Source organism: Myotis myotis, unplaced genomic scaffold, assembly GCF_014108235.1.
Source record: "Myotis myotis isolate mMyoMyo1 unplaced genomic scaffold, mMyoMyo1.p scaffold_m19_p_6, whole genome shotgun sequence".
Classification (NCBI taxonomy): Eukaryota; Metazoa; Chordata; class Mammalia; order Chiroptera; family Vespertilionidae; genus Myotis; species Myotis myotis.
In genome coordinates, this window is record NW_023416368.1 from 15,809,899 (window position 1) to 15,837,855 (window position 27,957).

Consider the following 27,957-nt stretch of genomic DNA (forward strand, 5'->3'; position numbering starts at 1 on the left):
AGTACTTCTTAAATAACAATACCACTGTCCTCTGACAGGGTAGAAATTATGATGGTAAAGGCAGCACTTGGGGAAGCCTGGTGTTTCAGATGACTGCACATCTCTGTGAAAGCTTGGGACCGGCGATCCCAAGAGAAGCTCCACGGAAGGTCAAAGGCCAGAATGTTCTGTTTAATGCATTTTCCACCCAGATTCTTATACAAGGAACGCCCAAAATGCTCTTAAGGTGCCCCTAGCAGTAAATCTGTTCCCCATCAACACAGAGGTTTCTGCAAGAAACCAAGTTTACCTCAGGTTACCTCGATTGTTCTGAGCAGGGATTTCAATGGTTTGCGTCACACAGGCCCTGGAAGAATGCCAGAGGATCCGCCACGGCATGAGAAGGATGGAATATCTATTTGTATTTATTTTATCTAAAATATAGAAAAATAAAATTTACTGATTAATATTCAGAATGACAGTGGAATAGATATTTTATAAATATAAATATTTGTGGTGGGACACTGAACACCCATTTTATGGATAGGATGTTCAATGAAAAAGGTTTGGTTACTACCAGGTGTGAGAAAAGAGTGATTAAGTCCCAGGACATGCACTTCCCTACCCGTGTGTCTGCAGACCATTTGCTCTGGGCATACTTGTTCTCTCTCACCCTGTCAATCCCTGAGAGAGGGCAGAATCCCTGAAGAATCCACTCCTGATAAAAGATGTGTGTCCCAGAGGTCACCCTTACATGTGAATGTTCATCGGTTGTTGTTTACAGTCCTTTGCAGACCTTAAAACCCAACCATCTTGCTCCAGTTCCAAATTTTAAAAAGGAAAGAAGACCCAGGCCACAAATAGACTGTATTCAAAAATTTAGCATGATTAATTTTTCTAGAAAAATGGTTTACAATAATTCATTTTCTTAGAAAAGATCTACTTAATACTCAGTGTGGCAGAAACAGACATGTGCGAGGACAATTTACAGATTACAATGCCGTTACAATGCTAGTGATTAAACGGAACAAAAATTGAGTAAGAATAATTTATTTTGTTAGAGAAATTTATTTAGATAGAGAAAACCACAAGAATGAGTAAGAGAAACTCTTGTGAAGACTGTAAAAACCTTCTAGTCCGCTTCGAGAACGTGAGAGATGCACAGAACTAGCTTTTTCTTGTCCAAGTTCACTGCAAAACTCACAGCTCTTCTCTTCCTTAATGCCCGAGTTCCACTAGCGCACTCCTTTCACTTACATTCTTGACTGGGATTCACTCTGGATTGGTGAAGAGGGAAATGACAAATATTCACTTGGCTCTGATGGAACTTCATCCACCAAAGTAGTTATCCATTAATGTAGGTGTCTGCTTATATTTAACCTTTTCTTGTCTCACTTGAAGAAAAAAATGTTAACACAACTCTCAGAGATAATCCAGCTTGGGCTAGGAGTTGGGGATATAGTGGGACCCAAGAGTGGGAGTTGGGAGGGACACACTTCACTGGACCGCTGTTTGTTTCACAATTGACAGAGATAATGGGGGCCCTTTCTGATGTTTTCCATTAGGCAAGAGGTTATTTATTTTCCACGTATTTGAGTAGCACCCACATCAGATTTCTTGTTGGTGCTAGGTTGCTCTTCCCAAAAAACTTAGCATCCCTGGGACAATGTGGAAATTTATAAATATTTTAAAGTTTCATCAACACATCATGAAGGTGCTAAAACAGACTGGAAATACATAAAACATCACTGTGACCACTTGCAGAACACGGCAGTGGCAGGAAGCAGGAGGGATGAGAAGCAATGCTCCCTGCAGTTCTGAACCCACCACCGCACACACGAACAACCAAATGCACGCAAGTTGGTATTGGAGTCTGACTGCAAAAAGTGACCACACTTGCAAAAGAATAATAAAGATGGCAACATAATGATGCCACCTCCCATTTTCCCTCAGTTTCTCCCTTACCCACTACTCCCACCCTCATCCCGCCTCTCTGCCTCTTTCTAGTTACCTTCCCCATTTACCTCCACTAACTTCAAAAGGACATAAAGCAGAAAACAACCGGTGACACTGGGGGAAGAACAAACTCTATGTTGTTCAAAATCTTCCTGTCCGTTTGCAAATGTTGTTACTTTCCTTGGAGAGGCCTTCTCTGAGGACAACAAATCAAAAAGAACTGCCCTAGTCATCATTCATCAGTCTTCCATTCTCCTGTTTGGATTTTTTCGTGGCACTTTGCATTGCCTAACAGCTGTTGCTTTTATTTTGTTTCCATGCAATGTATGATTTTGTTGTCTTCCCCAATAGAATATAAACACCAGGAGAGCAAGAAACTTGTCTGTCTAGTGTTGTCACCCATAGTGTCTCCAGTGCTTAGAATAGTCCCTGGTCTCAGAGGTGCTCAGTAAATAAATGCCAACTAAACAAATACCTTGAACTACCCAAGAAGATAACTCAGGCAGTCGATACAGTGTCTAGTGGTAGTAAACATTCAATAAATGGGGCTATTATGTTTTTATTATATTATTTTTGGCCAGAAAAATTACTTGGCCTCTAGGATTCGATGGTGTCCTTTCCCAGCCCAGCAAAATGATTTGGTTCCTCTCACCTCACCCTGATCCTAAAAATAAAACTCTATTCCAAGCCTAAGAACTGCATCCTACCCATCCTTAGCCCTAGTCCCAACATCTCTGTGTATTAGCAATGTGGGCTTAATGCTATGAACCACAGTCTCCTTTGAGGATTTGGGGTGAAAAGTCCCCACAGACTTGGCCTTAGCTTTCTTTGTTCACTTTGTTTGCTTTGAAGAACTGAACACAGCGCTGGGAAATCAATAAGTAAGGCTTGCTGCTGACCCGGTATGTGTCTCCTGATTCTCCGCTGGGAGGCTCGGCTCACTCTAACGCACTGATACATCGTGAAGTGCCCAACTCGGTCTGCAAATTAAGGCTCTTGTAAGTCATCAAGGAGCGCTGAGTTTAGTGTGCGGTGGATTTTCCATCGTGAGTGTCATTAGATGAACTGAAAGTACATATTACAGGTTTGCATAATGAACAAGCCTCAAGTTAGGTTTGCCGTGATAGGGTTATCAGTCATTACACAAATAAATTATTGAGGAAAGCACTTTTTACAGTGGGTTTTCATTTAAGTTTTGCCCCTTGATGTATGTGTATAAAAATGACGAATCCATCGGACACTGCTATTGTACTTGTGCATCTATCACTATCAGGCCTTTTTTTGTAATTGGTTTATTAATTATAGCATCTTAATGATCTGTTTAAAATAAATAAACCATTTGCACCATTTCAAAGGTATTTTGTGAGGCTCAGCTGATATTAAAATAGCACCAGCCTTATGTGCTTTTTCAGCAAGTGACCTAATTAGTTAATAAAGTAATTGAATATTAAAAAGGATGTTGCAAGTGATTAAAATTTAAGAGCCTTCAGAATGTTATTAAAGCTATAAATCATACATCACTGTTTTAATTTGCATAGCTACAGAATTACTAATGGTCCCATGTGCACACAGGGCTTGGCAATTAGTTCTTTAACAAAATGTTGGTGATGTTGAGGTACCAAATTCTTTCAACCTTTTTTGTTAGCTACACAGAAACCTGCTTTTGCCAGATTAAATATCTAACTGTTGAAATTCTGCTTGTTTCCTTTGATAGATTTAAACATTCAGTCGCTCAACCAGTATTTATGAATACCTACTGTGTTTGGTGTTGATTATAATGATGAACGAAACAGACACTATACTAATAGAATTTACATTCTGGAGTTAGTTGGGTAGAGATATTAGTCATGTACTTCTCTAAATTCATGTATAATTACAAAGTGTGATAAGGAGCTATGAAGCAAAAGTATAGAATTCTGCTCCAAAAGGATTCTGCTCACAGAATCTGACTTCATCTGTCAGATTAGGGACTAAACACTTAATTCCAGGTGAAGGGACTCAGTAAACTGAATTCTTGTTCAAGGGATAAATGCTTGCTGAATCTGTCAGTGGTGTGTACGAAGGACTAGCTAAAATTGTTGGTTGTTTACCTAACAGCTATCACTCTTGTCTAGCTAGTAAAATCCTAATTCTGTTTGGGTATAGGACTAGTACTATGCTCAGGGGATGTAGGCCCAGGCCCAAGGGTAAATGCTGAGACATCTAAGCCAATTATTATGATTCCATTGCTCTTTGCCTATTACTGGTTAAAGGTAGATGTGTTCTAAGGGACTCTAAGAGGCTTTCTGGAAGAATTTTCTACTCTGATAACAGAAAAAACAGAGAAAAAATACACCTTTTCACCATGCTTTTAGATGTCATCATGAGTGGAGGTGATACTTGTAGCTATAGCAGCCATACTGAGACCATGGGGAGAGGAGGAAGGCAAAACAAACAATACAGCACACACTCCCTGAACCTAAGCCCTGATATTGCTGAATTGCTGAACCAACTCTGGAAACTTCGAATGTCTTAATGTATGAAAAAATAAAATTTATGTTGGATATTCTGTCACCTAACATGTCTTCATTGAACCAGAAAATAGACACTGAAAAGACAAATTAAAAGGCGTATGTAACTGTCAGAGGAAGAGCGATAAAATGCTAAATTATGATGGGGTGGAATAGGAGGAATGAAAAGTAAGGTCAAGAACAGAGTAGAGGCATTGCAGACAGAGTCAACAGAATTTGTTAATTCATTGGTTATCCAAGGTGTTAGGTAATAGTAACTGCTATTCATTGAGTATTTCCTAGACTCCAGGCATTTTTCTGAGCATTTAACATACAGTATCTCACATAATCATTTCAACAGCTCTATGAAGTACTATTAATTGTCACGTTTGAATCCTGTTTCAGTCATGCCTTGATTTCCTAAGTCAAAAATCTCAATACATAGTTTTTGCTACCACCAGTGGGCAAAAGCAGAAGAGTTATTTCAGATTCCTTCCGAAAGCTGCTGGCTAGCCTGCTGCTTCCAAGATTTTTCACTTTGTAACACACATAAAAAATGGTAATAGTTTAAGATCCACGCTGGGGTAAACTGTAGGGTACTTAGAAAAAGTCCTCATTACCCTTTCTTTATCCTATCTAATAGACAAACATGGTAATTGACCATACCTTCACTATGCCTCCCATTGGCTAATCAGCATGATATGCAAATTAACCACCAACAAAGATGGCGGCTAATTTGTATACTGCAGGCAGGGCGGGACAGCGTGAGCCACCAGCGCACCGCCATCCAGGGCAGGCCCACCCCCAGGAGCCCCCAGGAGCCGGCCCCGCCTTGCCACGGGGGACCCAATCGGCGGGTCCTGGGCAGCAAGGCAGCCCTGCCCCAGAAGCCCCAGAAGCCGTCTGATGGTAGTAACTCTATCAGTAAGCACTCTGAAAGTCAGTGGCATAAATGCACCAATTAAAAGACAGATTATGAGGGTGAATCAAAAACAAAACCCACTTTAAATATAAAGACACATATAGATTAAAAGTAAATGAATTAAGCTGCAGCCTGTTCTGCTCAGTGGATAGAGCATTAGTCCATGGACTGAAGGGTCCCAGGTTCGATTCCAGTCAAGGGCATATACCTCAGTTGCTGGCTTTATCCCCAATCCCTATCAAATCATGTGCAGGAGGCAACCAATCAATGTGTCTCTCCCTTTCCCTTCACTCTCTCTAAAATTCAATGAAAAAGTATCCTTGGGTGAAGATTAACAAAAACAAAGTAAATGGATTAAGTAACATTAAAGAGATTATAAGAAAAATATATTCCAAATTTTGTTAGTTGTATAATGGTTATGTTTAAATTATTAACACCTAAGAAATTGGGTGAAGGGTACATATAATATACTGTAGTATTTTATAGAGTTTTTTTACATGTATGAGATTATTTCAAATTAAAATATTAAAAAATTAAAAATTAATAAAATATTAATTGAAATGTATCTGCATTACATGAAAAATCTCCTAATTACTTCTAGCATAATTTATTAAATTGTGCTAAAATTTACAAGGGTTCAATTAAAAAATATCTTAATTCTAAATTATATAATAGAAAATATATAATAGTGCAGTTATAAGCACTTATCTGAAAATAAAAATTTAAAGAAGTGAATTTAAAGAAGGGATTAACCAAAGAAAATATATGCACAACCCATGGACACTGACAACAGTATGGGATGGCCAGAGAGAAGTGGGGGGCAAGAGCTGGGTAGAGGGGGCAAAAGGGGGGAAATAGGGACATCCTATATAATAATAATAAAAGGCTAATATGCACACTGACTAAACGTCAGAATGACTGGTTGCTATGATGCACACTGGCCACCAGGGGGCAGACGCTCAATGCAGGAGCTGCCCCCTGGTGGTCAGTGCACTTCTGTATGGGGAGTGCCACTCAGCCAGAAGCTGGCTCATGGCTGGCCAGCGCAGTGGTGGTGGCAGGAGCCTCTCCCACCTCCATGGCAGCACTAAGGATGTCCAACTAACGGTTTAGACCCGATCCCTTGGGGGCCTAAGCCTTTAGTCGGACATCCCCCGAGGGCTCCCTGGCTACCAGAAGGATGTCTGACTGCAAGCTTAGGCCTGATCCCCTGGGGAGTGGGCCTAAGTCAACAGGTGGACATTCCCCCAAGGGGTCCTAGACTGTGAATGGGCGCAGGCCGGGCTGTGGGCCCCCCCCCCCGCCCCCGAGTGCACAAATTTTTGTGCACTGGGCCTCTAGTATTATATAATTATAAGAAATAAAATTCAAATTTAGGGAAGATATTAAATACTATACTAAATTTGTATAAAAATTCTAAAAAAAATATCTAATTTTTAATGAGAAATTTGCTTTTATGAATATAGCTTTTTAATATCAGATTTTATGCTTGAAATCACAATTCCTAATGAAGAATTTTAAATCCAATCAAGATTTTTCAAATTCTTGATAGTCATCACTAACTATAAGCTTTATTCACATATATTATATTTTTAAAATCATATTTTTGAAACCATTCTGATTTTGACAACATTATGGTCATATTGAAAGAATGTAACAGTTCTTCCTTTTCTTTCATTGACAATTTCACTGTTGACATTTTTTGAGATTGTGTGAATGGATTTCAAATCTTTCGGAACTTCTTCAAAGTATTTGAAAATAATGGTAATGCTTTAATTCGTAGACTACTCATGCATAGTTAGTAGTGGCTAAGCACAGCCAGCTTGGATGCCACTGAAAGGGCATGTTAGTCACAGAAGGAAGAATCCAGTATGTTGTGAAGACAGATTTGGCGCTGTGCCTGCCAAGAAGTCCCCTGCCCCATCCTCGGCCCTGTTGAACTTCCGACTGGCTCCACTTGGGCCTGGTGCTTCGGGCAGGGTTGGCTTCATGGACACTTAGTAGGACCCCATGCCTGGTTCAATACTCTGCTGTCATCTTGAAATGGTTTTTGAACAAGTGGCCCTGCATTTTCATTCTTCACTGGGCCCTGCAAATTACGTATACGGTACTGACATCTGGAGCACCTGGAACACAAACTCCTTTGGTAGCTACCCTGTGCCTTTGCACAGGATGGGCCCAGGCTTTGAGATGTCGAGCAACTTCTTAGCTGCTGTACTCAGCTCCTGGACATGGAGCAAACACTTTGGATGTCATCAGGCTTGTCAGGTTTGATGTTCCCATAACCATGGGCCACACCTTCCTAGCTTGTTCCATTTCGCCCACCCCCAAGGGACCCTGAGGAAGCCATTGATACTTGTAGTTAGAGGTGACTGGCCCAGAGATTCCAGCTACCCCAAGAACTGAGGCATCAGTTATATAATTCAAGATGTCATGTCTTACCATTTACCAGTCCTGTGCAAAGTTAGTTCCCAGATATGTTACCTTCTGATAAAATCTCTGTGACCAAAGGTAAGTCTAATAGGTCATTGGTAATAGCTTTCAAAATGAAGAGTCGGTATTAACTTCTGAATACCCACTCAGTACAAGAGAGCCCAGAGTTGAGGGTTATAGCCGGGAAAGACTGATCCGAAAGGCAGAGTGGGAAGAAAACATTCAGAATCCTGGCCTCTTCCTCTGGCACATGAGGGTTTAAACCAGTTTCTCCCAACCATTTTGGAACTGGAATCTCTGTATCACTCTTGGTTTGATATCATAATGTTGGTATCTCTATTAAAATGCCATATAAAAGGTATCCTAAAAAATGTGTACACACTGAATAATTATAAAGGCAGTGTTTATTAAAATACATCTTAGAATCTATAGACATTGTACATCTATATTTTTGGAAACCTTATATATTAATATGTAAAAGTAGATCTGTCTCTCTCTCTCTCTCTCTCTCTCTCTCTCTCTCTCTCCACCCACACACACACACACACACACACACACACAAAGTCAGTAAAAACAGTTCTAAGCCAGTCAAGACAGATGACTCCCAGCACAGGGGAAAGCAGCTTTTGCCAAAACTTTTCATGGAGCAACAGATGTGCTCATATGAACTCTGGGGACAGGGGAGGACGGGGTGAGAAGCCTTGCTGAGGCATAATTGGACTTGGCAAGGTTAGGGAAGAGGCCGTAATGCAAGCCTCAGATTTCTCACACAGAATATCAAATGAACTAATCACTTTCTGCCCTCAGAGGCAAAGATCACAAATATATATTGGTCTTAGAACAAGGCCATACAAACAGAATCCTAATAGATCATTCTTAAGTAAATAAAAATTGTATACTATTTTTTATAAATACATACATCACACTCACCAATTACATAATCTTACTGTTCCAGTAAGTATTGTGCAATGAGGACACTGTAGATGTTAAGAGCACAGAGTCCTCTCCCTGCTCTGTACTGTGTGTGTGTGTTGTGTATGAGAGAGAAAGAGAGGAAGAGAGCGAGAGAGACTGAGAGAGAGACCAATCATTAAAGTACTCATCAGGTACACATGCAATGGAAGAAAGCTAGAATTGCATTTCTGCCTGTTAATATTTAGATTTTTCTGGTCTAAGTAAGTCTTTTGGCACTTATAAAATGGTCTGGCCCTCTTGCTACCAATTAATGACTTTCTAAGGATGATGAGAAAGCTGTAAAAGTGGGATAACTCGCCCAGCTGGTGTGGCTCAGCAGTTGAGCATTGAACTATGAACCAGGTGGTCACAGTTCGATTCCTGGTCAGGGCACATGCCCAGGTTGTGGGCTCAATCCCCAATGTGGGGCTTGCAGAGGGCAGCCAATCAATGATTCTCTGTTATCATTGATGTTTCTCTCTCTCTCTCCTTCTCCTTTTCTTTCTGAAATCAATAAAAACAGTTTGTGTTTTTTTTAAAGCGGGATAACTCATGCAGCACTGAAATAATGGGAGTGACTGCAGCAAGAATCCACAAGGTAAGGGGAACACAAGAAGAAAAGTGAAATCTATTCATCTTCTCACTGTTCTACACCCCAGACAACTTTGTTTCCACATTGCTAAAATGTCACATTCTGCCTTATGGTGTATTTGAACCCAGATCTCTATATAAGTTAATGCTCCTGGCAAGGCTCATCTCCTGACCTGGGGGCAGGGAGGGAGGTCCTTTGGACCTCACACTCACAAAGACCTCACATCGAGACCTCCAAATGAGGCTAAACACCCACTCCAGGTACACAGAGGATAGAAAGCTGCCCTCATTCAACCTGAATTTATAAAATATACACTGCTTTGACATTTCTTCATTTTTAATGTGTTGAACCCTCTGTCCACCCTGAAGAGGGGGGTGTGTGTGTGTGTGTGTGTGTGTCTGCTTTTTATGTATATTTGTCCTCCAGTGCACATTTTCATAAATGGACTGAATGTAACATGCTCAATTATTAGGGAATATATTTTTATTACCAACACCACTATTGGTTGTATCTTGATCTCCATAAGGAACTGGCCAACTGGGGAGAGTAGCATAAACTGGCTCATAACTGGAGGGGAACGAGGTGTTGTGAAGACTACACATCTGCTTTCATGTTTGTGCTTTGTTTACTATAAAATGGATGATAATGATAAGGATGTGTAAGAAACAGTGTTAATGATAATACCAGCAGAGAGTGCAAATGAAAGCCACAACTTTTGAGCTAAAGCTAGATGTAAATTAAACCCTAGATTTGTTCAGTTTAGGTTTTATAGCTACATATTTATGGCTATTAGGAAGACATCTGTGTTAAAATTCTTACAATAATTTCATCGCTTCAAGTGTGAAACTCCCCAGTCACTGTTCCCAACTCTTCCCACTAAAGCAATTGCTTTATAATACTGTTTTTACTGATGTGACCATTTTATTACAGAACAAGGTATTATATAACGCATGCAGTTTATACACCTGCAACATTTATTAACACACAGTACACTGATCACTTGTGGCTCAGGAGGTGTTTGCAGTTGGTATGAGGATTAACATTTTAATTTCAATAATTGTATGTTTATTTTAATGTATACTTTAAATTTAGGGTAAATTTCCCAATTTTCTATTGATGGTAGTGATGCACCAACACTTTTAAGTGTAAGCTAAAAAGTGAGTGAATTTATACAAAAATTCTGAATAAAAATGCAGTGATCTACTTGTGATAAGGCAAAAAATCATGAAGGAGCTCCGAAAATGACTCAAGTTTTGGAAACAACAGCCTATGCAATAAGAAAGAAAATGTAGGCTTTGGGTTGGGTTTCCGATAGTGATGATAGCTACTGAGCTGTGCTGGTGAGCAGTGCCACACATGTAAGGCTGCTGTCTGATGGCCCAGGAGCGTCTTTTCCACGTGACACTAATTGGCCCACACAGGAGTGAAACCATGACCCTTCCCTCATTAGCCACATGCTCAGACCAGCTGAGCTAGCTCGCTCTGGGTCACTGGGGTCCCATGTAGGAAATTACCATTCCAGTGCCCTGTGGTCCTTTCGTAACCTCAACTAATGAATGTCCCGTGGAGCCTAATGTCATTCCTGGGGGAGCACACAGCTCTCCCAGCAGTGGGGAAGTTGATGATATTCTGAAGTTTTAACCCAGGGAGAGCCTACTGAAGAAGCGAGGAGAACTCAGGCAGCCTGGAAACAATCTTTCAAACACCTGTGTGTAAGTCTAAAGGATGACAACGTGCTGCTGTGTCCATTTGTTTGCCAGGCCCGGTCTCAGGACATGAAACACAAGCACAGGGAAGTGAAGAAAGCTGCTGAACATCACACAGCAAGCTCATCCCAGCAGGAAGGGCAGTCTTTGCTGTCTGGACCAAGCACGTATCATCACCAACCCTATGAGGCAGGTGGTGTTGTCCCTGTTTTAGAGACCCAGAAACTGAGACTCTGAAGTAACTAGTGAAAGAGCCTAGGATAGTGGGCTCTTCCCAGGATTGACATATTCTGGGAATTAACACATCATAAAGTAGGTGGGAATTTTACAAGATAGACAACCCTTTTACAAGACTTACCAAACCTTTCTGCTTTTGACCCCTTTTAGGTCTCAGGAGACTCTGGGTTCTTTATTTTTCTGTAGCCTTATCATATCCATAATTTAGCTTTGAGAAGAGTTGTGTAAATCAGGTAAGTGTATAGTCAAGACTAAGAGAAAGCATTCTGCCCAAGTGCTGGAACACAATGGAAAGAAAGGGGTGGCAGACCTTCTAAATGCACAGGGAAGAATTGGGAAAAAACCACGACTCACTCTGTCTTTTTAACAAGACTATTCTATGGATAGCCCTTCAATGCCCAAACTAACTAGTGGGTAAAATACCCTTTCCAGGGCCACCACTGGTCCACAGCCCTGGGAGCGTCCGCTGCCCTGGTCCTCTCTGGAAGCCATGAAGGCCTGAGTGTACATCCACCGCTTGTCAAAGAACAGTGCAAATCAGAAGAGACTAGACCAGCCATGGGCAAACTACGGCCCACGGGCCGAATCCGGCCCGTTTGAAATGAATAAAACTAAAAAAAAAAAAAAAGACCGTACCCTTTTATGTAATGATGTTTACTTTGAATTTATATTAGTTCACACAAACACTCCATCCATGCTTTTGTTCCGGCCCTCCGGTCCAGTTTAAGAGCCCATTGTGGCCCTCGAGTCAAAAAGTTTGCCCACCCCTGGACTAGACACTTGAGCAAACCAACAAGCCATATTTTAAATTCAGCCCTCTGGTATCTGATTAGTCTAAGGGGATATCTGAGCGTGCCCTTAAATTTGCTAGTTAATACCTAAGGAGTATAGTATTTTAAGGTGCAACTGACTAACAACAAACTTATGAGTCAGAGAGATTTAGATAGAATTGCTAATTCACCACTTATTAGCAGAAAGATGTTGGCAAGTTATTTAACCTGTTTCAGTTCCTTCCCATATATTAATAGGGACAAAAATTTTCCTCACAGTGGTTGTATGTAAACAAGATAATCGTGCATGTAACATGTTTGGCACAGGGTTGAAATGCTAAAAAATTATAGTATTTCTCATTGCACGCTCTGTCTGTCCTCTTCCCTGTCACATAGCGTGATTGAGTGTAGTACAAGCAACCAAGGTCCAAAAATGCACGAGACAAAGCTCTTTATTGTAATCTTATTTTTAATTTATGCATTTGAAGATAGTATCTATCTATTACTTCACATACTGTATTTCTCTTCACCAGAGGCTGGTGGGAAATTATTTCTTGAGGTAGAGAGGGGAAGGTCTTTTGAAGGTGTTGACATGAAGTGCTGAGACTTCCTGGCACTGTCCAGCCCCTCCTTCTGCCCCGGTGCCCAGCCTAAAACTACAGACTTTTCTGTGTCTATTATAAATTTTCCTCTGACTTGACAGCATATTTGCTTGCAGTTTTGGAGGCCCAATTCTGGTTGTGAGATCACATGAGAGCTGCAACCTTTCTCACAAATGGGCTCTCAGGCATCCATACTGGGTGGATTGTTTCCAAAATTCAAACAGCCGCTGAGAAATAGGGACTTCAAGACAGCTTTACAGGATGATCCTTGGCCAGTAGATAGGAAGAGGCTGAGTGGAGTTGACAGTATTCCAAGATGAAATGAGGAAACCCATGATATGAGAATAGCAACAGACTCCCTAAAACAGTGGACACTGGGCAATCTCTTTTTTAAACACTCTTTGCCAAGCACATTCACTGGCTGACTGCCATCAGTCAGGCTTCCTAAGTTTCACATTTGGAAATTCAATATTGGTAAGAAACATTTATATTGTCACTTGAGTTTATTGTAGCTTGGTTTTCCTTGATTATCTCAGTCCAGATTTGTGAGCATTTAACAATTAATTGTTGCAGTGATTGGAGATCTGGAAAGGCAGGTCCTTCTGGGACTTCTAGTTTCTAGTTAAGCCGTTCTCTTTAACCCACTGCCACCTAGTGGTAATTTAGCAACTGAAAAAAAAAAGCTTTACTTTCATCCAAGGAGAGAACATAGTTGGGCAAGAAACTTTCTTTCCTTGACAGTCCTACCTAGAAAGCATAGGGAAAGAGTGATATATGTCATTCCACTGGCCTCCATTCTGCTGCCAATATTTAACTGTCACTGTATATTTTAAATGTCAAGCTGGCTGATTCTCTTGCCTTTATTTTGATTAATGAGGACATCCTTATTTAATCAGGAATCTTTGAGGTACAAAACAAACAAGCAAGGCCAGAACTGGAGCATTTCTAACATCTTCAGTTGTTAGAAATTTCCTATATGTTAGCTGAGCCCAACATAGTAAGTGGGGAACTGGTTCTTGATAGTTAACTTGAGTTTCCCTCTCTAAGAATCGAGATGATTTTTGTTTGTCCATCTTTCCAAGTTGACTCAGTTCTGGAAGCACACCGAGGAGATCAAGTAATCAATGTGGCAAATCTTTGTGCAGTTCAACTTTCTGTACATGCTCAGAGAAAAGCTGGTAGCAAATTCAGACATTTCTGGAAGCAGTGAGGATCGATTAATCAGATGTGGCAAAACAGTCAGAGGTGAGCAGTCGATGGTGACACCTCAGTAGATCGTGAAGACAGTGGATTAATGCCAGTGAGCTATTATGTGAAATGAATTCACAGAGCAATTACCATTGCTTGGGGCTTAGAAGAGATAATTTGCAATGTGGGCCAAGTTTCTTTTCTAAGCATGAACGTCAAATAAACTTGGAAGAATAAAGCTACCTCAGGACAGAAATCTAGATGTGTGTGCTTTGGTTAAAAAAAGAAGGAAAATAGAAGGGCGCAAGGTTACAACAATGACATTGCTGGAAATATTTTACCTTTCTAGGTCAGTGTCTTCACTTGGTAGCAGACTTTCCTGCCTCCTCTCCCTTCCCCCAAAATCAACAGACAAAGCAGCCAGTACATTAATACAATCATATTTATTACAGCTTCCAGACTCCCATATGACACATATCTAAAGCAGAACATTGCAAACTGACGTTACTAGCAGCAATCCTCCCTAAACAGGAAGGGGTTAGGTGAGCTTAATAATTAGGAGTAATTTCAAGACGAAGATTACAAATCATGGTTTTTCATTTAGCAGCTGGTATATGAGTAGAAAAACTATAAATTCATAGAGTCATCCAGGTTTAGCCTTGTCTAAAAAAACAGTAAATATTTGCAGAGGGGTATTCCCAGGGTAGCCCAGAAGGTTATGTCTTTAGATGTCAGTAAATCACTTTTTAAGACATCACTTACTATCTGTTTTACTGCCAGGAAAACAGAAAAAGAACTGGGCAGCTGCCCTAGAGCCTAGCTCACACAGAATTCAGTCAGATAATCATTGTTTAAATAATATCTGTTAAAAATTTTTAGATATATTTCCCCCACAGCTCAAAAACATAACATCAGACATTTGCTCAAAGGACTAAAAATCAAAAGCAATTGCAATGTACTGGGAATAGCTTTTGTAGTTTTCCTGAGGGAGAGTTCCCATCTTTTCAGAGTATTTTTAAAGGAGCACTAACTCTGGCTGCTTATCAGACTACTCTTTATTCTAAATAAATAAAAGACCAACTGAAGGTCTCAGGTGTACTTTCGCCCCCCTCGATCTCCGAATCATCCAAAGCCATTTCTTGACAGAGAGCTTTCATTTTTATTAGAGGAGTGCAAGAGAACTTACAAACATTTGAAAAACACTGAGAGTAAAGAAGGCCCAACCCTTCCTTGGAGCCCAGGAAACTGTGACAGGAACTCCAAAGGCTTATCTTAAACCCATCACTCAATTTGTCAGAAAGCAATGACAGACCACCCACCTTTGCAACACAAGCCCACATAAGATTTTCTTGCTTTATAATCACTAAGAAAACCCTTTTGGGAGCTGCTGCCCTGAAAAACACAGGCTGATGAACAGAAGTTAGTGAAAAGGGGTTGACTGCATTCTGTATCTGGCACAGGAAAAGAGAAATTAAAACAGTTGGAAAACCATTATATTTATACCATGATACACTTACATAAACCTTGACCTGAACCACAGAAATCATTTCATTCATAAAAAAATACACAAAGGACTGGAAAACTTTAGGATAGCTAGCTATCTTTGAATAATTTAAATTCTTTTCTAAAGGCAAAATTAGACAAAATTTAAACAAGTAATTTACAGAACCTATTATATTTCATTATTTTACCCATGTCAGCTACTACAGGAACAGTGCAAACATAAATATAAATATCTACCCTTCATCAAGTTAGATTCTATTTTTTCTCAAGGAATAGAAGCAGTACACCTACTTTCCATAAGGCTTCTGAGGATTAAGAGCAGCTCATGGCTCATGACCTGACAATCTCTAAAGGTACTTTTAGACTATTTCACCATGAAAACAGATGAACCCCTCTTGATTCACTAACAACTCATAGCAAGGACACCTATCTAGACTTTAGTGTTAAAGGTTTCTAAGCTTTCTGGCTTGGCAGGCACAGAGAGCAGGCAGGGTACTGCTTAAGCACTGCTAACTCTGGCTAACCATCCCACCAACTGCCCACCTCTTTCATAAGAGGTCTCTGAAAGGAAGCATAAATGCTTCCCAGATACTAAAATGAACAACCTAAAGTGCAAGTTCGCTTGTGATAGAGCAGTAGAATCATCTCTCTGTACAAAGAATGGCACACGAAACTATTCTGGGTGTAATAGCATATCTTCAATTTCTCAATCCCTGTTCTTATCTAACAAAGCTGGAAACTCCTGAGAGGACCTCAACAAGTACACAGATAGGTATGCCCTGTGAAATGTCTGGAAAACACATTCCCATGTTTGGAGATCACTTTGAAGAACCAAAATGGATGTTCAAAAATAAGTACTATTCCTACCAAGTTTCCCAAATCCAAATCTCTGGGGAATACTAGAAACCAGTTTTGCTGACCTACAGCAGCTTAGAGCCCCCTTCAGGTGGAGGGGCCCCCAGGTCTCTACCATGCTAGTGGTTACTGCCTCCTTTTCTCTCCTCTTGAGGAAGACATCAGTTGTTTCCATAGCAACTTACTATAATATCCTAGATGATCACATTTTTTGAGCAACATATACATTGTTAGGACCTATTTTTTCTTCCTTATGAAAAATTTCTCCAATAATAAAGAAAAAGGCTATGATTTTTAAAAACTGACTTCTCTAAAAAAGTATGCTTTGCACAAAATAACACAATACTAGATAGTTCATTCATTCCAGGATCACTGTCCAAACCAAACAAATAAATGGGCATCTAAGTCATATCACAGTTTTAAAATTTTCAGAGCCAGAATTATTAAGTTGGGTAGAAAAAAAGCAGTAAATCAATCCTTACATGAATATATAAAAATTATATACAAACATTATGAAAACCAGCATTATGTAAAATAAATTAGGTTAGATTTAATCAGGCACTAGACTGAAACAGAAATTGATTATATTCCTTTTGATTACAAATTTCTACTTTATTGGAAAAATCTAATATCCATTACAGCTTCTAGCTAAGGAGCAAGAGGGCAGACAGATAGGACAGCCAAACAAGGGAGACTGGTAAAGAGGTAGAGGCAGGGGTGCCTGATGATTAAACAAGACAACTATTAATTGGGGAACTGAACTTTTAGATACATTATTTAGAAGAGATTAGATTGGCAGATTCCAAAGATGATGGTTCAAGTTTGTGATCTGGAACCTCTCTAAATATTTAGTACATCTTCTGTGGCTCTAAAAAACATATTTAAAATGCATTTTAAAATAAAAACAAACAAAACAATTTCTACAAATTCCCTTTTAGGGATGTGTTATTTTTAGATGCTCATTCTCCCTTTGGTATTATCATACAAACCGATGAGAAATTCAGGGGAATCCTTTCTAAAAATGATCAGAAAGGGTAGGGGCTAGAATGTAGAGGAGCAGCAAAGAAATGTTACTCTCATCTTACTCAAGATATTCTTCTGAAACTCCCACTGTCCTTTAGGAGAAAGGAATGGAACATGGGAAATAGTTCCTGAAGATACCACTGCCTTCTGATCACAGCAAGATCATACTTATGATACCTACAGAGATTACCTGCCTTGCTCATAAGCATTCTAACCAAACCATGAAGTAGAGTTAGTAAAAATGACTCATGGTTCCTAAACATGTTTAAAGACTTTAAAATGCCTTCCTAAAATTCTTTGTCTCAGTGCTCCTGTGAGGTAGGTGTCTGATGGGCAAACACTGAGGCTCTCCTTTCATTATATGATAAGCCAGTGACCCATCTAGCAGAAGGACCAGGTATCTAAGTTACACAACAAATACAGCAGGGGAAATTTTTCTTTTCAAGCATTTTAACTAGTTAGCTATTTCTTATTTGTAATTTGAATATGAATTATCTAAAATAAAACATAAACTAACAAAACAAAACAAAACAAAAAAATTCAATGTTACCTAACAGTCTGTAGCCTATTCTGCACTGGTGACTGAGAAAGCATATAGCATGATTCAAGTAGTATTGGAGAGTGCTATGGTATTTCTGCTACTGAAGCTGGCTGTGAGTAAAGTGTCCCTTACAGACACACCTACTCTAGTTTGTAAGAACCTCTTTGGTCTGACACAGGGAATAAAACTACTGCTGCTGTCTCATGAAAACCATTCTGAAAGATATTCTACATAAGACCAGCCCTGCCTGGAAAAGGGATTCTCAGCTGTATGGTGCATGTATATTACAGAGTTCATGCAGCACTCTTTGAAGACAGACTTGAAGGTCACAGTCTCTTGTCATAAAGCTTATAGGACAGGTCACAGAGAGGCAATACACAGGGTACATGCACTAGCACTATGCCACAGAAGTTAGAGAGAAAGACAAGAAGCCACCACACGAGCATCTTATAGTTCCATCTGGTATGTCATTCGCAGAAGTCACCTCTGGTAAGGGAAGACTGCTGAGGTCCCACATTCCTTTCCATAATAAGGAGAGGGATAAAAACAGGGCATTCATTGCTGCTGCTTTAAGCATACCAACTTTTCAAATTTTGCCCTTACATAAATTGGTAGCTTTCTTAGATCTTATAGATACCCAAAGATAATAGATTACATTTCTTGATTAAGAGAGAATGGTGGAGAGCAAAATTCAACAGTCAGTTACAAGATGTTGGTGTAGGGTTCCAGGGCAATTTATACTGCTACTCTTAGAATCAAATTCGTGAGTATTCAGAGTACTAGCTTTAAAATGAGATCATTCTTTTTGCGGTTTTTCTCCTCCACACTAAAGAGTCCATAGAGTCAATTTAATTCATACTATAACCCCTGATTCAAATGGAAGATCGTATATTTGGTCTGAGTGTCTGATGTAGAGCATGATACCAAATCAGATGTGTGTACTCATATGCAGCCTGTTATTACTGCTTTGATATTAATGCAAACAACCCACCCTCCCAAGGCCTGTCTCCCCTTCAGGGAGCTCATCTCCCAGAGAACCTGAGCCTGGTTCTCTCCTCAACACATGCAGTACCAGAGGGGATCATTCCAACTCAGGGTTTCACTGGGATACTAGGATACAGCATAGCAGCAATTCATGCATTTTGTTTCTAAATATTAAAGCTCAAGTGAAGCAGAGTTGCTCACTGTGCAAGATGAACTAGCAGGACATTCTCGCCTCGAATGAAAATCTGATTTATGTGTCTAGTGAATACCTGTTGGTAATCTACTTTGGGCTTTCTCTTTTTCTTACGGGACTGGCCCCTAGAAAGGGTAGTAGCTCTGGAAAAGGTACCTCCCACACTAGACCCTTCTGTCCGAATAGTCCTCCCTGACAGCTCTGACCTGGACTCCTCCCTTGTAGATGCCTGCAGGGAAGATGGGACGGAGCGGGAATGTTTGCGTGAGCCCCGGTCAGTGTCTTCTCTTCCCCACACTGAGGCTACCTTCCAAGTGGATGTCTGGGAGTATCTGGACAGAGTGGAGTCTTCAACTGCAGACTTAGAATCTGCCTCTTTCTTGGAGGAATCTTGAAGTTTTAGTCGATCAAATAGCTATAAGGAAAGCAAAGACAAATATTAGCCTTAAACATCCCTCTTTCAATATACAAGGGAAAAAGAACAGATTCCAAGTTATGCTCTTTGGACAACTTGCTTCACAATTTTTAAAAAGTTAGTAATGAATTTTTTATTTCTACCTATAACTCAGATAAATCAGTAAGTGTTTCAAGAGAAAAGGAACCTTATTTCTACTGGGTAAAACAGAAAGACTTTTAAGCCTTATAAAAGGTAACCTGTTGCTTAAATAATATGCAGGTCTGAAGCAGAAACTCATTTGAAATTAGAAGAATGCATGAGAAGAGAAACTAAGGAAGACCTTGGTCTAGGCCAGTGGTCGGCAAACTGTGGCTCTTTGGCCCCTTCAGTGTTGCCACGAAGTTTCAATCGCACTGTATGTGCACGCCCACATGTGGTATTTTGTGGAAGAGCCACACTCAAGGGGCCGCAGTTTGCCGACCACTGGTCTAGGCATACCTGGTTGACAGCACCAGGGCTTTCCCACTATGAAACACTGGTCAGTGGGCTCAGTGATCTTAATTCCTAAGCCTGAAAGCATGCTGGGTACTCAAGAAGTCAGGAGAAATTGCCTACCCTCGTGAGAGTCAGTGAAGAATCCCGCTCATATGCTTTGCCTAGAACAGGCTTTCGGTAGGTCTCATCCACATCAGTAAGTGCCTAGAGAAACAGCCCAAAGGGGAGGAAATGAGGTGGAGTTAAAAATATTATCTTTATAGCTTTCAGGAAAAAAATTTTTTAAGACAGAATAACATCTAATTGCAATAGAATTAAACTTAAGTGAAGCAGCTCTTGGGCAGGAAAAAATAGGTAATACCTGGCCCCCTCTGAGTAAATTTCCAAGTGGTCTATGACCACATAAGACAAGTTTCTTCTGTGGTAAGGGGCCTCTATGGCTGCACAGAAGTTCTTAAATGTCACTGTTCATAAATATCCAGGAAGCTTATTAAAGTGTGAATCCTAGGCTACTACTCTCCTAGAGATTCAGATTCAATAGGTCTGGGATGAAGCCCAGGAGCTTTCCGTTTTAACCAGAAACCCCAGGTGATTCTGGTGCAGGTAGCTTTAGGCCATGTTTTGAGAAACACTCTACTGCATCTTTTCCCTTTCCAGTTTCTATGTTTTGTGACAGCAATTAACAGAGACTGACCAGAGTTATAGACTGAATTGCTGATGAATTCTCACCAGTGAGAGATCAACTGCACAGGACAGCTGTTAGGATGAAATGAGATCGTGTATGAGAAGTTACTTTGAAAAGTGTAAATCACCATACAAGTATAAGCTGACAGTATTATTATTACCAGCACTTTCACTACATATGTTCTCTTAAATCCTTTTGCTTCAAAGGTAAAAGTATAATAATAAAAAAAATTCTTACATTTTAGGGGTGAAAAAACTGAGCCTCAGAGAAATTACCTTGCCTAGAGTCACACAGTTACCAAGTGGTAAAGCTAGGATTAAAACCAGGGTTTCTGATGTCAGAAAGATATATACTAAAATCCTGGTACTTCCACTTACTAGGAGTGTGATCTGTACTAATCTTCCAAAATCTGTAGCCTCAATTCCTTCATTTGTGAAATGGAACAGACCTACAATTCATTCATTGAGATGATATATGTAAAGTTCTTAGTATAGTATCTGGCACATACCAAGTGTTTAGTACACATTAGCAACTATTATTATTATCCAGGGGAATGCATGGATGGAGATAAAGCACAGGGAAAAGTTGGAGAGGAACGACCATATGGAAAAGAAACACTAGAAAGCCTGATGGCTCCTATTTTAACAGCCCCACAGTTAAAATTCTGCTTTTCCCTCCCTCCCAAATTTTCAAGGCAAAATTCTTTGGAGATTGACATTGCTATAATACATCCCTACTTTTCTTCATATATCTAGTAATCAGTAAGTCTCTAGGAGGCTAGGAGTGTGTGGTACACTCCTTCATAAGGAAATACCATGTAAATTATCTTGCTAATTAATATGTCTGTTCCCCTTCTATCCATGTATATCTTCAAAAAACAGTAGCATGAAAGTTTCTTTCTGAAACTTCTGTACTTAGCACTGTGCCCAGCCAAAGTGGAACATAAATATTTTTAATAGGAAATCAATATAAAATTACTAAACAGATGAAATAAGTAATTATTGCTTAAGGCTGGGTGTCTCAATCTTGGCTAAAAACATTCTGCACTGGATAATTTGTTGTTGTTGGGGGGTGTCTATGTATTGGAGGACATGCAGCAGAATCCGTGGCCTCTACCCACTAGATGCCCGTAACACTCTAGCCCACAGTTGTGATAATAAAAAAAATGTCCCCCGAGGGAAAGAAAGGCAAAATCACCCCTCCTGAAAGCCACAGCCTTAAGGAAAAAGAAGCAATAAAAGAAACTTTTTTTTGTTATTTCTCAAGAAAGTGTAGATTCTAATTCTTCTGGGAAGTTATTCTATAGGTTTCACTGAATAAGGTTACTCAGGATCTTTAGATTTATAGAAGATTTAATCCCCAAGAGGTTCTCCAGCCCCCTAAGGAGGGTTTAATTACCATATTCCAGAACTTGTCAAATGCAACGAGGAAGCCTGTGCAGACGCCCCGAAGTCCCTTGAAAGTGCGGATATGAACATTCACCTTCACCCCCTCCCGGATACAACGATGGAGTTCACCCAGAGGGCTGCCTTCGTGCACTGAAACGAGAGAAGAATAGTTATATCACATGAACATATGCTCTCATTCCCAGAAGTAACAACCAAGACCACCCATCCATCTCCAGCAATACGAGGCAGCATGGTGCAGTGGCAACCTCACTGTGGGAACAGGAAGGCCCACTGGGCAATATGGCTGTCAATGGGCAATACACACTGAAATGAGACAAGATTCATAATGTGGATAAACCGTCTGAACGGCTATCATTTAAAAGTTTCACCTCTATATATCACATGGCCTAAACCATTGACTCAGATGCATCATCATTTAAAACTTTTTGGGCAAAAAAGAAATACCACATTAAATATACATAGCAGCTAGATTCTTCTCAGTTCTGTGTCTTAAGACAACTTTTTTTCAGGATAATTCTCATGAACGACGTATCTAGCGTAAGCCTCCTCAAGAACCAAAAATCTTGCTCATATGTTTAAAGAAAATAAATTGTGTAACACATCTGCCCTTAAACACATGTAACCCTCCAAGAGAGAACGGCCTTTAGGCTCCCCAGTCTCAGCTACTACACACACGAGCTCTCTGGAGTCACTAGTGTTTCAGTGGACATCACCTTCACACTGGCACTCAGACACCTGCTTGTATTCCAAGCCTTGCTGGGGTAAAGGCAAGGCTGAGCATCTGGTTCCTATGAGAGACTGCTGATGAACATCATTAAAAAGAGCAGCATGATAATTCATAAGAAGAATGCTGGGATTATAATGCCAGCCTTTACTATGATGGATTCTGTTTTTCAGAGCTTGGGAGCTTGGGAGCAGGTATGAATTTTATTTTTATTGCTTTATGTTAACCTCACAATATTCTGAGATATATATATTATATATATATAATTCCAAAAGAAAAATCATATACATACACATACTCTCTCACACTCATGCATATAGAGTCTCTGTTTTTCCCTCCCTCCCAAATTTGCAAGGCAAAATTCTTTGGAGATTGCCATTGATAGTAAATAAACAAACAAACAAAATCACTGTTTTATTTCTAGTGGCATAAAATAGAACAGTCCTGCACTTCAGTTTGGATAACTAAGTTAACCACTCTTTATTTAAAAATATTTTTTTAATTGATTTTAGAGAGGAAGGGAGATTGAGAGAGATCAAAACATCAATGATTAGAGAGAATCATCAATTAGCTGCCTCCTGCATGCCCCCTACTGGAGATCAAGCCTGCAACCAGGCATATGCCCTGACCAGAAATCGAACTGTGACCTCCTGGTTCATAGGTCAATTCTCAACCACTGAACCATACCGGCCGGGCTAGGTTGGTTACTCTTGACTTCCTTATTCTTCATTCATGGATGCGCTTATCAATGATGGCAGTGATAAATAAAAGAAAATATTCTTGGAAGAAAGTGACTTAACAGATAAGAAGTAGGAGCTTATGTCAGTCTAAAGATTCAGCAAGAAGGCACAGGTGGAGCAGAGTGACAGAAACAGCAGCCTTGGAAAGAAACGTGAGAACCTTGGACTGACCTTCATCATCTACCCTTCCTCTAGCAATATCCTAAAATTATTTGCACTTTTCATATTTAAGGGGGTATGTGTATGTGTACATGTATCTGGATATGTGTTACAGACTGTGTTAAAGCCAGCACTGTAAACAACATTTAGGTCATCATCACTAGTTGTGTGACCTTGGTGAGTAACTTTCTCTCTACAAGTCTGAGTTTCCTCATTTATAAAATGAAGTTAGATGGTTAGTTAGCTTCTAGATTCCAGAATAAATCTCTATAATTCAATGTCTTAGAAAGTGATTACAATGCCTGCATTGACTCCCTTTGCCTATATACATACGCTGCCCCCCCCACCCCACCCCCATACACATATGTGTTTCCACAAAGAGAAGACCATTCTTTTTCTAACTTGGAAAAAAATAGGATACCACTTCCCTCACACCCCCAAATCAAAAAAACAAGACAAGCTTGTATCTTAACAACAGTCTCTTATTCTAATGGCAAATGGTAAGCTCGGGTCTTCAACTCACATCTGTGTCATTCTCTTGATTTTTTTTTCTTTCAAAAATTTAATAAGGTGTAATTCCAGGAAGCATTTCTCTCTTTCTGTGATCAAAGGTGCAACACTAGCACCACCTATCGGAGCAAACTGTCAAGGCAAAAATGAGCTCTGCATTCTGAATCAGAACGCACATTCTGAATCTCTTTCCAGCAGTCTCTGTGACAAATTCCAAATAGATATGAGCTAAGCTTATAAAAACTTAATATGACCAAAGGGAGAGAAAAAAAGCCTCATTTTTGCAGGACTTTTTTCTTCCAAATCCTCCTCCCTTTCCATTGCCACTATGCTTGGGCCACACCCTTCCAAGTCCAGGTCCTTTTTAACTCCACTCTTACTTCTCTCTGCTCACGGCAATCATAAAACTCAGACAACAGATTCTCAGTAACTAAGACCTTTCTCCTTCCACAACCAATCACATCATTATCATCACTGTCACCATCATTTACTGAACCCTCAGTGAGGGCCATGCCCTGTGCTAAGTTTAACTTTATGTACATTATTTTACTTAATCCTCACAACTAACACATAGGTACTCTTATTTCCCCTCATTCTATAAATATGGAAACCAAGGCTCAAAAAAGTTTAAATAATTTGCTCAAAGTTACTTACCTAGTAAACAGCTGAGCCAACATTCAATGTCAGGTTACATGCATCCTGACCTAGAGCTTTTAATTATGACTAACAGTGATTTTTAACATTCACTGAGAATTTCCCTATATGCTAAGGAAGATTACTGTTGTAAATGCTTTAAATGTGTTAACTAATTTAAACCTCACAACAATAGGTGGATTCTATCATTGTACTCATTTCCCAGATGAGGAAATTGAGGCCCTCAAGAGTTTAAGTAACTTGCCTAAACCAGAACAGCTAGAAAGTGGAGCCAGTATTCAGACGTAGACAATCAAACTGTGTTCTACTCTACCCACAAATAACTTTACTTCTAGAAACATTTGCCCTAAAAGTGCTTTTGCTTAAGAAAATACACCATGGTTCCCACTCTCTATCATCACAAAGTCGAACAAAAAAAAATCTTTGGTTTGGCTCAACACATTCTAGCAACAAATCCCTCTCTGAACCCAAATTCCATTCTCTGTGCTTTGGACACAAATCCTCTGCCTCATATATGCAGCATCCTCCACACACCAACAACAAGCAAGCATTACAACGTACTCTCCTCTTCCCTCTCCTGAGACTAGCATAATGGGTAAGCACATACCCGGAGTTGGACAAACCCGGGGTTCTCAGCTGCAAACTAAACCAGTTATGTGACACTAGGCAGTAACAGGTAATAATTGAGATTGTTACTAATCTTGTGGCCTCACCCCATAACAAAGAAACAGAATTTCCAGAGGATGAGGCCCAGAAATCAGGATTTTAAAATGATTCCCAGATGATTCTAATGTGCAGCCAAGGTTGAGAGCCACTGATCAAAAGGGCTTAGCAAAGTGTATAGCACATATGTGCTCAATAACAGTAAGTATAATTAGCAACACTAAAATTATCACCTTACTTACAAAGGGGCATGAGGAAACTTTTGGGGTGATGGAATTATTCTGTATCATGATTGTGGAGATTTCAAAACTCACTTTAAAAGGTTGTATTCTGCTCTATGTAAATTATACCTCAATAGCCTGATTTTCAAATAATTACTGTTAATCCGAAATCATGCCCCTCTTTAATTTCAAGACCTAAAGCTTACCTCTTATAGGAACTCTTTCTTGAATAAATCTAATCCTCACCCATGCTGGGGGGGAGGGGGGGGTGGTTTGCTTCTATTGATGTTGTTTTTGCTTTCTGAAGGTCATCAACCCTGTGTGATGCCCACCCACCTCTATCATGTACACTCCACTGTTTCCAGGGGCCTGATTAAAATTTTCAGTGCCTAGGGCACAATCTCTGAGACCTTGACTCCAGGCATATATTTTATCGTGGGAAGTCGACAAAGCTGGTCTTCACACTGTCAGAATAATACAGCAAAGTGCTCCGTAGGTACAGGTAAAGCCACCCACCACACAGAAATATTTCTTTTCCTTGACAATCGTGGTAGCAAAGCAATTAACTGGCAAAATGGAAACGAATGTTACACGCTCAGTCTGATGTGGCAAAAAGTAGAGGCAAAATCGGGTCTCCAAACTGCCCTTATTTTAAGAACATGAAACTCCATCTTTGTGCTGCTGCTGGACAAGCAAGCTGGGGTGAACCCCGATCGTGGGCAGGGATGTTCCGCACGGTGCATCATCTGACAAAGGCGCCCCTAACAGCATACCCATTTTCAGGATGTCTCTCCCTTCACAAACACATTTCTAGGAATAAAACAACATATACCCCTGCTTAGCGCAATCCCCCGTTCCAAAGGCAGCGAGTGACTTAATAATGTCACCGTTTCGCTGTCAGGGTCCAGGTGCTCCGAGTGGCTAAGTAGGTCACTGCATTCACGGGGCAAATGTCAGGACGGCTTGCCAGGCGACAAGAGATATATCACCCTGGGCTGTTTTTATTCTGCTTATACGAGACCTACCTCGCACAGGAGCAGCCTCTGCTGTTTACAGCGTTCCTCTGGGGATCTATTAGGAAATTCCCCTGAGCCACTTACACCTTCAGAACTTAAAATAACCTGCGCTCGCGGTAATGAGAGCGCCTGACAGACACAGCCTGCACCCAGCCCCGCAGAGCGGCCGTCACACGGTGCGTGTCTCGGCGGCACTGTGCCTGCTGCCTTCCAGCACGTGCGACTGGCAACGCGAGCGTGTGAGTGTCCGGACCCTGCAAACCCTTCTCCTGCTGGGAGCGCCCAGAATGGGCCGTTACTTGAGGTGCCCTCCGAAGAGACCTCCCCACACGCCGTCCCACCATCCCCACCTCCCACCGACCGCTCCTCCCCAGCACTGGCTGTGCACCACCTCCGCCGTCCGTGGTCCCTCGTCGCGCCAGCAAACCCTCCCGACGCGGTCCGGCCCCACCGCCCCTGCAGACCCCGCCCCTCCTGCGGATCCTCTCGGCAGGCTCATCGCCTCTCCCCGGAGCTACCTCCGTGGACTGAGCCGCCTCTGCAGACCGACACCCGTTCCCTACGCCCACCCTCCCCACGGCTCCTCGGGGCCTCTACAGCCTTTTCCACTGCCCGCGGCTCATGCAGACCCTCCATTCCTCCAGACCACCGCCCCATTTCCCACGTCACTCCAGCACAACCCCCCCTCTGTCCGCCCCCCGTCGCCATCTCCGCACACCTGCCCCGAGACCCTCCCCCTAACAGGTAGCCCCTATCACCCCTCAAAGGCCCCCTCGGCCGTCCCCTCGGCCCCGCCCGCCAGACTCACAGGGCATTCGCGTGAGCACGTTGCGCGGCGCCCTCCGGCCCCGGCCCGGGGCGCGGCGGCTCTCCCCGTCGCCCGCGTCCCCTTCCTTCTTGACCATGAGGCGGCGGAGGCGCTCGATGCGCTCGGGGTCCGGGGCGGGGGCGTCCCGGCGGCGGCGGGTCCTGCTCGAGGGTCCGGCGGCGGCCGGGGCCCCTGGGGCCGGGGCCGGGGCCGCGCCCCGCGCCCGCCCGCGCCCGCCCCGGCAGCCGGTCCTGAGGAAGGTCTCGTAGGCGGCCACGTTGTTGAAGCAGGGCGCATTGGGGTAGGGGATGGGGGGCAGGCGCGGCGCGTACAGGGCCAGCAGCGGGTCGAAGAGGTCGGAGTTGACATCCAGGCGCGGGCTGGGCGGGCGCGGGGGGCTGCCGGCGCCGGGCGACCTCGCCCCCCACTTCCGCTCCCGCTCCTCCATGTTTGAAAGGCCCGCAAGCGGAGGCCGATGGGAAGGAGGAGCGGGGCCGCCAGAGGGCGGCACTGCGCAGCCGCGGGGCGGGGTCGCACTGCGCCGGCGCA

At 41.6% G+C, this 27,957-nt stretch overlaps 1 protein-coding gene across 5 annotated transcripts; it reads right to left on the minus strand.

Moving 5' to 3' along the window:
* Positions 1-150: 150 nt before the first annotated feature.
* Positions 151-27,907, minus strand: LSM11 (LSM11, U7 small nuclear RNA associated). 5 transcript variants are annotated; one of them, XR_004968294.1, is made up of 6 exons: positions 27,409-27,905; positions 21,903-22,042; positions 19,940-20,023; positions 19,235-19,342; positions 2,835-3,000; positions 811-1,256 (listed from the first exon to the last, which is right to left on the minus strand). XR_004968294.1 is itself a non-coding variant. In XM_036313809.1 (5 exons), exons 1-5 carry the CDS (start codon positions 27,854-27,856, stop codon positions 405-407), a joined length of 789 nt encoding a protein of 262 aa, XP_036169702.1. In that variant the 5' UTR covers positions 27,857-27,905; the 3' UTR covers positions 151-404. The 5 variants fall into 5 exon arrangements, 4 of the variants coding, with proteins under 4 accessions (XP_036169702.1, XP_036169701.1, XP_036169698.1 ...); XM_036313809.1 differs by lacking the exons at positions 811-1,256; positions 2,835-3,000 and adding an exon at positions 151-413; XM_036313808.1 differs by lacking the exons at positions 811-1,256; positions 2,835-3,000 and adding an exon at positions 151-413 and having other exon boundaries at positions 19,134-19,342; positions 27,409-27,904.
* Positions 27,908-27,957: the final 50 nt, after the last annotated feature.

Excerpts from the sequence above, each read along its gene's own strand:
- LSM11 (XM_036313805.1), bottom strand. The coding sequence starts at position 27,856 with ATGGAGGAGCGGGAGCGGAAGTGGGGGGCGAGGTCGCCCGGCGCCGGC. Across the intron at positions 22,043-27,408 it reads CGTGCTCACGCGAATGCCCT|TGCACGAAGGCAGCCCTCTG; the intron begins GTGAGTCTGGCG and ends CTCTCGTTTCAG. Across the intron at positions 19,343-19,939 it reads CTTCACTGACTCTCACGAGG|CTATTTGATCGACTAAAACT; the intron begins GTAGGCAATTTC and ends CTTTCCTTATAG.